At 45.3% G+C, this 12,038-nt stretch overlaps 1 protein-coding gene across 2 annotated transcripts in view; it reads left to right on the forward strand.

The window, feature by feature from the left end:
- PIAS1 (protein inhibitor of activated STAT 1) overlaps positions 1 to 12,038 on the forward strand; it is a 64,996-nt gene that overhangs the window by 16,510 nt on the left and 36,448 nt on the right. For both annotated transcript variants that reach the window (XM_075100782.1, XM_075100783.1), the window contains exon 2: positions 11,442 to 11,886. In XM_075100782.1, coding sequence (XP_074956883.1) covers positions 11,442 to 11,886 — 445 coding nt within the window. The remainder of the gene's footprint in view (positions 1 to 11,441; positions 11,887 to 12,038) is intronic.

The following is a 12,038-nucleotide window of genomic DNA, read 5'->3' on the forward strand; positions in this document are numbered from 1 at the left end:
ATCCCAGATCAGTCAAACTGTTCATGTAGCCATTGTTTTTGTGTTTTATGTGCATATTTTAAAATGCACCTTTGTTTTTTTCCTTAAAATCCCTGTGGGAGGGAGACGAAACGTGTGTTTGTGGCCTACTGTATGGCTTCCAGAAGCTGAGACTTCATGTCCCAATATTTTTCTTTTTTTTATATGAAGAGACAGTCTTTCAGACTATTATTGAATGCTGCATAAGCTGTTACATTTTGGTTATACCCATGTAGACCTTTGGTGTTATTTGTTAGATTATAATAGGACATACGGTGTTTAGCAAGCTCTTTGGACAGCTGTGTCTGCGGCTGGCTTGGGCTTCACTGAAGCTTATTGCAGAGGAATTAGCTCTTCTGTCAGCCAGTTGAAAGGCTTAGTTAAGGATAAGAACGTTCTTAATAAAAAGTAAATTTGTCTGGCAATGACCCTCTCCCAAATAGCTGAAAATAATTGTCTTCATTATTAGCCTTAGGTGTAAGCTGTTTGTCTTCAGAGAGGCGCATTGTTTTGTATCCAGAGATTGTCTAAACTAGTATTTTTGCAATTACTTGTCAGGAAAATCATGCTAGCCATAGCTCTAAAAATAATTCCCATCTGCAAAGGTAAATACACTAGGGACAATTAAGTTTGAGTGTGGCTGAAAAGAACTTGAGTGTTCAAGACTGAAATGAAGATTACTACTGTGTCAGCAACCTTATTTAATACCAAAAGTAATAATATAGTTCACCTAGTGAATAAAATCTCTGAAGAACGGTAAAACTTTTGTTATGGATTAAGATAAAATGTGACTTGGTTTAAGTCAAATACAATTTAGACATGACTAAGGTCTTGGCAGACTTTCTCCAACAAGTTCAGTTTGCAGTTTGAGCAAGTTGTTGCCCCAGCGTCCCGCCTTGCTTCTCCGCTTCAGCAGTGTTAATGTGCAGCCAGGGAGGCAGGGCAGGACACAATGTGGTTTGCAAGCCATCCTATTAAAAAAAAAAATATATCCCCCAGATTTAAGTGCTCAAGCACTGAAGTGGCGTTTTGGGCATGCGGACATGCAGTCTGTTCTGCTGAATCTCTCTTCTAGAGGAAATAACCTCTAGGAAAAGGGGTGGAGTGTGGAGGTCGGGGAGGGCAATTGCCTGCACTGATTTGCCAGGTTGTATGTGTCAAGGCTTTTAGATGATGTTTAACATATATGATAGCATAGCAAAATACCACAGGCATCTGCAAAAAACATAGGGCAACTTTTAACACGTGGGGTTTATATTAAAAATTCCAAACCCTGCCAGTTGTTACTAGCAGCCAGTTCAGCGGGGCTAGGTCTGTCTTACTGTTTTCTTTTGCAGAACTTGGTAAGCATCACCGGTAGATGTAGACGACCATTAGATGGAGGCCTCTGAACTGTGGGCTGGAAGGAGAGCTTAGACTTACTAGTGTTCATGTATGAAACAGCATTGCTCTGACCTCACTAAAAGTTTAGGGTAGTCAAGTTTTACCAGCGTGACAGATACAAGGAAGTAATGTTTGCCAAGAGCAGGTAAGAATTATGTTCCTTGTACTAGGTGATCTGTGGAATTAAGAGTTAAGTGGTTATATATAGTATACTTGGTAAGTTGTTACATGAACTGTATACAGAAGGATGGTGGTAGGAAATGGCAGGACCTCCTGTCCAGAAGCCCTTTAGGCTGAACTGCTACAGTTTTCAGGTGATCTGTTCACTGCCAGAGATTCCTGGTGTCAGGAGGTGCTTGAACCTTAGCTTCATCATTCGGGTAGCTTGGTTCAAGGGTCATAATGTTTATATTAACAGGTGTACAACCATATCGATTGCAAGGAAATACATTGTTTGTGAGCATAGTAAGGTAAATAACACCTGATGACGTAAGCTTTTAAGTGGACTTTCTCTGCTAGCATGGGAAGAAATGTTACCTGGTGAAAATAAAGAATACCGTGTTTGACCTTAAGGAAGCACGCGTCTATGGAGATACCAATCGTAGGTCAGTCCAGGCTATTTTTGGCATTTACAATATATGGACATCATTTTGTTGATGCGTTTTTAAATCTCTTTCTACTGCCAGCTAGATGAATGCATAGATTTGTCATACAGTTGTGAAACGTTCTTTATAAGCACTGATACACTGTGTAAATATAGGGTTTCTTTGATTAAGAAATACCTCCTTGTGAGTGTAACAAAAGCCAAATAATATTTGTACCTGCCATTGGTTTGTACCTATTCTTTTAGTGCTGCCCTGCTTGCCAAAACATTGTAGGTATCACACTAGGAGACAGCTGAGTTTTTCATTATGAGAACCAATGGCTTCCTTAAAGGTTGTGGTATGTTGCATATTTATGACCGTTCTCCTGTGCTTTTGCCTCCCCTCCATTTTGAATTACAGTGGCTTCAACCTTTTAGTGTTTTGGTTGCATTAGACAAATGCAGGAAGTTACAGCCTGTCATCGAGGCGCTTGAGCTTCCATGAATTGGTCGTTTCACTCCCTCTTGGAGATTTTCGGTAGGCTGATTTCAGTTTTTATAGTTTAGCCTTGATAGCTTCCTTGTGTGAGTCTTGCAGATAGAATTTAGGACTAGGGAATGTGCCTCCATAAAAGATGGGAATGTTTTTACCTTCATGATATCCCACTTTCACAAATCTTTAAATGTCTAAGAACCCAAGAGCTTAGGCTGTGTAACTGTAGAGAGCTCATGTAGCTCAGGTATAGCTTTCTTCTCCAGAAGATTTATATCAGGGGTTAAAGAGGCTGTTCATAGTATGCAAGAACTCTCCTGTATTTTTACAGCTGGGTGTTGGAGGCATACTGAGATTAATTCAAAACCATTTCCATACTAATCTAATGCTTCCTAGTCACATTTATTAGAAAAAAGGAAAAATTTTTATTTCATTTTTTTTAAACATTTAGAAGTGCATTGTGGAATTCATTGAATAGTAGTTTCCTTGTTTTGTAAGGGGGAAATTTCCATTTGCGTTGTCCTTGAAAAGAGCGTTAGAGCTTTGCCAGTGTGAATGTGGCCACACTGTTGATGCAAACCACAGCTGGAGCTGATCCCTCTGGATGCTGGGGCTGAAGGTGCTGTGCAGGGTGTTAGAGTGGGGGCTCCTTCAGTGAAGCTTTTAAAAGAGCACAGGGGTGTAGCTGGAAGGGTTTTTTGTCTTAAACTTCGCCTTTGAATTGACTTGTTGCAGTGCTTGCCCTCTTCCATAATAATGATTCTTAATTTCAGAGACTGTTAGTAAATGACTGCTAATCCCCATGTTTCTAATAACAGAAGAAATTTATGGTCACCATCTTAAATTGTTGATAATAAATGGGTTACCCCCCATTCAGTATCCATTTTTTCGTTTCTTCCTTCTCATTTTACTTACTCTCTTGTTCTAACTTTTGACAGTGTTTGGGGTGATTTTTGTCTTTTTTTTTTCCCCCTTTAGCTTTCATGTTAACAGTTAGAGAATTGTGAAGGACCTGTTGTATAGCTTTAGGCACAAAATGCGGTGTGGTACCTAGCCAAATGCTTCTTGTTGTGCTGGCAAATCTTTTGAATGTGTTTTGGAGCTTATTCACAGCTTCCAGTTATCATAAACATCCGGAAATAACTTGTTAAAGTCTCCAGATAGATCCTGGGGCTGATTACAGGAGATGTAGAAATACCCTTTCTAGAAAGCATTCATCAAATTGTTGGGACTATTAATGCTGCCGCTGATGGATGAGCATGCTGCTTTTAAGACAGTATCTTGTGGTGCTGGTATTTGTGATAAATTTTCAGTATTGCCCATCATGCTCTCCTATGGACACTACTCAATTTATTAAAAAAAAAAAAATAATAGAATTACTCACTGCTGCCTCTTTTGGGCAAATCCCTCCCTTCAAAAAACTGAGGGGGGGGAAAGCTAAAGGCTCACCGTCTGGTGTTGGATCTCAGCAGATAAGCTGTAGCTGATCCTTTCCTGAGCAGTGGGACTTAGAGCTCGTCTTCCTGCATTCCAAACCAGTGTTTTAGCCTCCGTTTTTTTCGAGTCCAGAAACGATGTTCTCTGCCTGAATCCGCTTGTCTTTTTAGTTGCACTTCTCTGAGTCATGTGCCAGTGAGACCAGCCACGCAGGGTTATCGAAGGAATTTCTTATCCAGAGGCACTAACACTTAGATTGTATTTATTTTTAAGCTTAATCCTCAACTTCCATAGATCAGTGAGACAAGGTCCAGTTCTTGAAGGCCATTTTTCTTTGGTCTGACCTGTTAACCTGTGCTAATGATTGGACTTCTGTAGCCAAGAGGCTGCCTGGCCTGGGCATCTTTCCTTGATGGGTGGAGTGGCTGGGCTTGTGTAGAAAACCATTCTTTAAAAATAAAGATTTATCTCTGCTATTTTCTGTGCAGAGAGAAATCACAGTAAATGACTCTTAACGTTGACTGCTCCGTTAGAAGTGAGGGTTCCTGGTAAAGTATTTACTCTGAATGCCTAAACAGCATTCACAAAGCAAAATGGTCCTGTTGTGTGGCACAGACATATTTCTCCAACCGGACATGCTTGTTTATTGAGAGAACTTAGTGAGTCAGGAGCTACAAAACATTCATTGACATTGCAGCCTGATGCTTTTTAATAGTCCTTTTGTGGATGTCTTGGAGAAAACCCTTGTTCCGCCTTACCTCGTAAGTGTCTACATGCAATTTTTGGTTTGGGGGACCTAAACAATTTTCATATCTGTTTAAAAACTACTTTAAAAAAAAAAAAAGTTGGTACACCTTTGTAAAAGAGAGAGCTGTAGGTAGAACATCGCTTCCTAGGGATAGTCACAGGAGAGAGGTAGGCAAATGCCGCCGCCCGGGATTGCTTTTGCATCCGTAAGCTGTTTTCTTCCAAACCTTATTGGTTATCTGAAGTAGGTGTGGAGCAGGAAATATCCTTGTTTCCAGCTGAGTTGCTTGAGAACGTTTCCTCAACACGCAGAAACAGGGAGATGCACCTGCTCATGCGGCTGCAGCATGAGCCACATCAAATGGTTGGGTTCACACGGTCTGGCAGGAGAAAAGTGACGCAGTTTTGGAAACAAACAACTGGGAGGTGGGAAAATAAACCAACCTCTTTACTTCTGTGGACCTCCTGCCTGACAGATGTAATTAGGTGACTTGTCTTAAGCCAGGGAAATGCCCTGAGGGCTTTGGGAAGGATGGACTGTAGTCACAAGGCTTGGGTGAGGGGACGTGGGCTGTAGGGGGACTGCATATCCTGAGCCAGGCAGTCCCCATGACTAATGCAGCTTTTGTGGAGGAGCATGTGTTTGTGTTGTCGAGCAGGAAATGTCAGATGTATGTTTATAGATTAGAGTTACCTTCTAAACTCTGTGAAGGTCTTTACAGTGAGTCAAAGTAGAAATACTCTCTGTTAAACTGAGATAAGTTGAGTTTCTGTAAAACTTGTTCTTACTCTTAAACTTCGAACAGTTTTTCTATTGTCCTCACCCTCTCTTTGAACTGTAGATATTGCCTAGATACGACAGGTACCAAAATGCACATCATCATCGGAACACCTGGTTTGTTTGACACTGGGATTTGTTGTATCTGAACCTGGCTTGCAGTCAGCTCGTTGTGTTTCTCATGCAGAAGTTAGGGAAGTGGTGAGGAGCTCAACCTTTGCGTAGCTAAATACCATGAATTTCTTGTGTGCTAGTGTGATGTTTGTAGGAACATGTATTTACCTGTACGTGAACACATAACTAAACGCCTAGTTATCTGTAACTGCAGTTCGCAAGCTATCTTTCAGTCTGTCTGTGATAGCTGTGTGTGTATATATCCTTTTTGTTTGGTTCGTTGGTGTTTTTTTTTTTTGTTTGGTTTTTTTTTTGTTATTTTCTTTTGTGTTAGGAAAGAAAAACCCAAACATTTTGCCAATTCTGATAAACAGCCAGAGGTAGGGTCAGTTATTTGCATTGCAGATATTTGCTATTGTTGGGAGACAGACTCTTAGGGGTGGGTTTTGTAGCTTGCTGCAGATGCAGCTGTAGGACTGAGAGTGATCTTTTCACTACACTACTTCAGGCAACAGGAAGAAAAAAAAGCAAGATTTCCTGAAGCAAAATGCTTTGTGTCTTTGCCCTTCAGCTTTGCTGGTGTAACTAAGCCAGCAAGGGGTTTGAATTGTGGTGAGGTGAGACGCGACAGGGAAAAAAAAAAATGATAAATTGCAGCTTTTCAGGTATTTACTTTGTGCGTTTGACAGTGCTCAGTTTGTTTCCCTGCTATAATTACCCTGCCTGTTCTAAGATTAGGGTACCAATGTGACATGGGCCAAGGGCTTGTAGCATGGATAGTGGTGCTTGTACAGGCAGCGGCACTTCTGCTGGTAGAGCTGGGTTGTGTCCTCAAATAAAACACAACTGTGTTGGAGGAGGGGAGAGGAATTTTCATGTTCATGTTGCAGCGACGTGAGAGACTTTTGCCAGCACGGCTGTCTGTCGGGCTCTGCTTCCCCGTGCCACTGACTGACACAATCCACTGGCAAAACTCTATAGATATGTGTGTGGTGTTTTAAGGCATTGCCTCTTCTTACTTATATTTATGTAAAAAAAAATGTTCCTGTGATGCGTGAAACTGTAATAAAACCACAAGCCTTTATTGCTGTTTTTTTCATGACTGTGTTTTTAATCGATGTATCCGTTCGTGCCCTTAATGTTGCAAATGAAATTGTTCTTGTCCTCCTTTGTAAGGAATGCGCCAGGGTGGGGAAGATCTGGGGAATTTTATTTGTTTTGGTTCGTGAGTCTGGCTACATGATGGACCCTGCTTTCTGTGTACTTATTTCTAACTTGCCTATACCTTAAAAAATGTAGACCATCCAACATGTAGCAGGAGCTTCTCTTTTGGCTCAATTATTTCCTATTTCTCTGTGTTTTTTGCAAGCTGGGCCTATGAGTTTATTAAAAACAAGAACAGAGTGAAACGGAGAGGTTCTGGCTGTTTGGGTGGTGATTTGTAATGGTGATGGTAGCAGGCATTAAACCTTTCAGCTGTAACTACTCAGTGTGAAGAAATGTTTGTAAAGCATTATAAATAGTGTTCTTCCATGTTTAAAAATTTGTTTCACTTTCTTTTCAGCTGTCAACACTTCAAATTGTAACTGAAATACCTTGTTCTTTTAAGACATTGTATTGGGTTTGCGTGGCAAGGTTTTGGTGGCGGGGGGAGGCTACAGGGGTGGCCTCTGTGAGAAGCTGCGGGAAGCTTCCCGTGTCCAACAGAGCCAGTGCCAGCCAGCCCCACGGCGGACCCGCCGCTGGCCAAGGCCGAGCCCATCAGTGGGAGTAGTAGCGCTTCTGGGATAACCAGATATAAGAAGGTGGAATAAAAAAATCTGTGCAGCTGCAGCTGGAGAGAGGAGTGAGAATGTGAGGGGTACAGCCCTGCAGGCACCAAGATCGGTGAAGGAGGGGAGGAGGTGCGCCAGGCGCAGGAGCAGAGATTGCCCTGCAGCCGTGAGGAAGACCGTGGTGAGGCAGGCTGTCCTCCTGCAGCCCACGGAGGTTAATGGTGGAGCAGATATCCACCAGTAGCCCGTGGGGGACCCCACACTGGAGCAGGTGGGTGCCCGAAGGAGGCTGTGACCCTGTGGGAAGCCTGCACTGGAGCAGGCTCCTGGCAGGAGCTGTGGCCCTGTGGAGAGAGGAGCCCACGCTGGGGCAGGTTTGCTGGCAGGAGTTGAGACCCTGTGGGGGCCCATGCTGGAGCAGGCTGCTCCTGAAGGGTTGCACCCCTGGGGAAGGGACCCACGCTGGAGCAGCCTGCTCCTGAAGGGCTGCACCCCTGGGGAAGGGACCCACGCTGGAGCAGCCTGCTCCTGAAGGGCTGCACCCCTGGGGAAGGGACCCACGCTGGAGCAGCCTGCTCCTGAAGGGTTGCACCCCTGGGGAAGGGACCCACGCTGGAGCAGGCTGCTCCTGAAGGGTTGCACCCCTGGGGAAGGGACCCACGCTGGAGCAGGCTGCTCCTGAAGGGTTGCACCCCTGGGGAAGGGACCCACGCTGGAGCAGGCTGCTCCTGAAGGGTTGCACTCAGGGGAAGGGACCCATGCTGGAGCAGGCTGCTCCTGAAGGGCTGCACCCTGGGGAAGGGACCCACGCTGGGGCAGTCTGCTCCTGAAGGGCTGCACCCTGGGGAAGGGACCCACGCTGGAGCAGGCTGCTCCTGAAGGGCTGCACCCCTGGGGAAGGGACCCACGCTGGAGCAGGCTGCTCCTGAAGGGTTGCACCCTGGGGAAGGGACCCACGCTGGAGCAGGCTGCTCCTGAAGGGCTGCACCCTGGGGAAGGGACCCACGCTGGAGCAGGCTGCTCCTGAAGGGCTGCACCCTGGGGAAGGGACCCACGCTGGGGCAGTCTGCTCCTGAAGGGTTGCACCCCTGGGGAAGGGACCCACGCTGGAGCAGGCTGCTCCTGAAGGGCTGCACCCTGGGGAAGGGACCCACGCTGGAGCAGGCTGCTCCTGAAGGGCTGCACCCTGGGGAAGGGACCCACGCTGGAGCAGGCTGCTCCTGAAGGGCTGCACCCTGGGGAAGGGACCCACGCTGGAGCAGGCTGCTCCTGAAGGGCTGCACCCTGGGGAAGGGACCCACGCTGGGGCAGGCTGCTCCTGAAGGGCTGCACCCCTGGGGAAGGGACCCACGCTGGAGCAGGCTGCTCCTGAAGGGCTGCACCCTGGGGAAGGGACCCACGCTGGGGCAGTCTGCTCCTGAAGGGCTGCACCCTGGGGAAGGGACCCACGCTGGAGCAGGCTGCTCCTGAAGGGCTGCACCCTGGGGAAGGGACCCACGCTGGGGCAGGCTGCTCCTGAAGGGCTGCACCCCTGGGGAAGGGACCCACGCTGGTGCAGTCTGCTCCTGAAGGGCTGCACCCTGGGGAAGGGACCCACGCTGGAGCAGGCTGCTCCTGAAGGGCTGCACCCTGGGGAAGGGACCCACGCTGGGGCAGTCTGCTCCTGAAGGGTTGCACCCCTGGGGAAGGGACCCACGCTGGAGCAGGCTGCTCCTGAAGGGCTGCACCCTGGGGAAGGGACCCACGCTGGAGCAGGCTGCTCCTGAAGGGCTGCACCCTGGGGAAGGGACCCACGCTGGGGCAGTCTGCTCCTGAAGGGCTGCACCCTGGGGAAGGGACCCACGCTGGGGCAGTTTGTGGAGGGCTGTCTCCCATGGGAGGGACCCCTTGCTGGAGCAGGGGAAGAGTGTGAGGAGTCCTCCCCCTGCAGAGGAAGGGGTGGCAGAGACAACATGTAATGGACTGACCGTGACCTGCTTTCCTCTGTGCCACTGGGGAGGAGGAGGTAGAGAAAATCAGGAGTGAAGTTAAGCCCAAGAAGAAGGAGAGGCTAGGGGAAGGTGTTTTAAGGCTTGGTTTTATTTCTTGTTACCCTGCTCTGATTTGATTGTTAATAAATGAAGCTAATTTCCCCAAGTCAAGTCTGTTTTGCCTGTGATGGTAACTGCTGAGTGACCTCTCCCTGTCCTTATCTTTGCCCATGGGCCTCTACTTATATTTTCTCTCCCCTGCCCAGTTGAGGAGGGGGTGTGATACAGTGGCTTTGGTGGGTGCCTGGTGTCCAGCCAGAATTGACCCACCACAGACATTTCCCTTTCTTAGGAAGTTCCTTGTCTGTTCTCATTAGTTGATCCATGACAGCCCCATAGTTAAAAGTGTGAAGTTGGTTCTCAGGGTGTTCAGAGAAAACGATGCCAGCAAAATGCTGCTATATCCAAAGTGATTGTGGCAGTCTGCAGCAAGGTTTATCTAAGATTTGCAGCAAGGTTATTCAGTTCTGTTGGTGTGGTTCAACAGAGCAGAAATTTTGTGGCAAATTTAGTTAAATCTATCTGGGTGCACACCTCATTAAATACATGAATCATCTAATTTAGGGCTTTTAAATAACATGACCTATTTCAGTGAAGGGAAATACCTCCTGTGGACACCTGTGCATTGAAGATCTCTTGCAGGTGCTGGAGGTTTGAGGAATTGATAGGAGTTTCAGGCTGGTTTTGCTAGAGCTAGGGATAGTGTACTTTCTAATATTAGCACTTTAGGTTTAAGAATTAATGTGAAAATAACTTGAGTAATATATGTTTTTGAATACTTCGCACAGTTTGAAGAACTGGAGAGGATGGGAGCATTTGCATTCTCTTTCAAAGATTGTTTGCAAATGTAAGAGCCAGTTTGGTTATTCAGCCTTGAGTGGCTGGGAAATTGCAGAACCCTGATATACTGAATTAGCGGTTTTAGTCCTAAATATATACTTCAAGTATTATTTTGAATTTGATCTTTCAGCATTAACTACAACATACTCTGGGTATTTAATGTTTTCATACAGAAGATCCTGATAGCCAGTTGCGGCAATGGCTTCTAGGCATTTCGCTTTCTTGTGATCTCTTGGCAATCCAAAATTCTGCAGGAATATCCTTTCAGCTGGTGTCACAGGCCTCATGGTGGCAAATGAGCCACTGTCAAGGACTGAAAGAAGTTTTTATATAGAAAGTAGGCTTGTAAGTTGACTTTCTGGCTCCTGCTCGACCAGTGGGGAAGTACTTAGTCTGCACAGGCAATTGCTGCTTTCGCGACTTTGCATAGTGTTTTTCTCAGTTCCCGAAGAAGTGAAACAGTTTACAGGTCTTACCAGTTTGATTCATTAGACCATACTGAGAGACAGTAAAAGACTGTGTAAATTAAGATGTTAATTAATAGAAGGCAAAGCCCTGCTCCCCCATCCAAAACAGAACATGCAGCTCTGATGTGAGAGGTGAGGAAATTGAATCGGAGGAAGTTTGTTTTAACTCAGTAATGATCATATGGGGTTGAACACAACTCAGGTTATAATTTCTCTCTCTGTTTTTAACATTGGTCATATCTCTTCTTTCCTTTGAACCTGTGTGGATTAATTACACTGCATGGCAAAAAGCGAGGGAGGGATTCGAAAGTGAAGTAGGGTTCCAGAGTTAAGGACTGGCGCAGCTTTCAAGTGCGAGTACTGGAGACTTGGATGTTGTCAGTGTTGTGACTTGTTATTCACCTAGCTGGAAGTAAAAAAATTATTAACGTTAGAGAGGCCAGCAGAGCAGTGATTAGAAAATAGTTATGTCTACAAGCTTTATTTTGATTTGGCCACTCGTCCTTCTCTTTTTTTTTTTTTACTACCAGTATTGCTGTCCTAAATTGTGTATGGCAAATGGAAATCCCTTTAAAAATTGCTTATTACAGTCTTTCAAGGTAGATGTATCTGTGAACAAGTACAGGTTTACATTATATTTTAGATAATCAGTGGGTGAAAAACAGTGGTGGTGTGCCTTTAAAAACGGTATGGTTAATGGGATTAAGCCACATTCTGATGTTAGTGTTTAAGATGATGTAAATTGCGTACTAATTTTTCGTTTTGTTTCTTTTAAGCAAATGGTTATGAGCCTTAGAGTTTCTGAACTGCAAGTACTTCTGGGTTACGCTGGGAGGAACAAGCACGGACGAAAACACGAACTTCTCACAAAAGCACTGCATTTGTTAAAGGCTGGCTGCAGTCCTGCTGTACAAATGAAAATCAAAGAACTCTATAGGCGAAGGTTCCCTCAGAAAATCATGACACCTGCAGACTTATCTATCCCCAGCGTACACTCGAGCTCCATGCCAGCAACTTTGTCTCCGTCTACCATTCCACAGCTCAGTTACGATGGCCACCCTGCCACGTCACCATTGCTTCCTGTTTCGCTTCTGGGACCTAAACATGAACTGGAACTCCCCCATCTTACATCTGCGCTCCACCCTGTCCATCCTGACATAAAACTTCAGAAATTACCTTTTTACGACTTGTTGGATGAGCTGATAAAACCTACCAGCCTAGGTAAGGTTGTAAATGTTGTAATAATATTTGAAGTTGTGGTTGGTTGGTTTTTTGTTTTATTTTGTTTTTTGTTTTTCTTAAATAGTAATGGATGAATTCAGCTGCTAATGTAGTAACTGGTTAAATATTGCATCACACCAGTGTTTAGACAA

This window comes from Phalacrocorax aristotelis, chromosome 7 (assembly GCF_949628215.1).
Source record: "Phalacrocorax aristotelis chromosome 7, bGulAri2.1, whole genome shotgun sequence".
Lineage (NCBI taxonomy): Eukaryota > Metazoa > Chordata > Aves > Suliformes > Phalacrocoracidae > Phalacrocorax > Phalacrocorax aristotelis.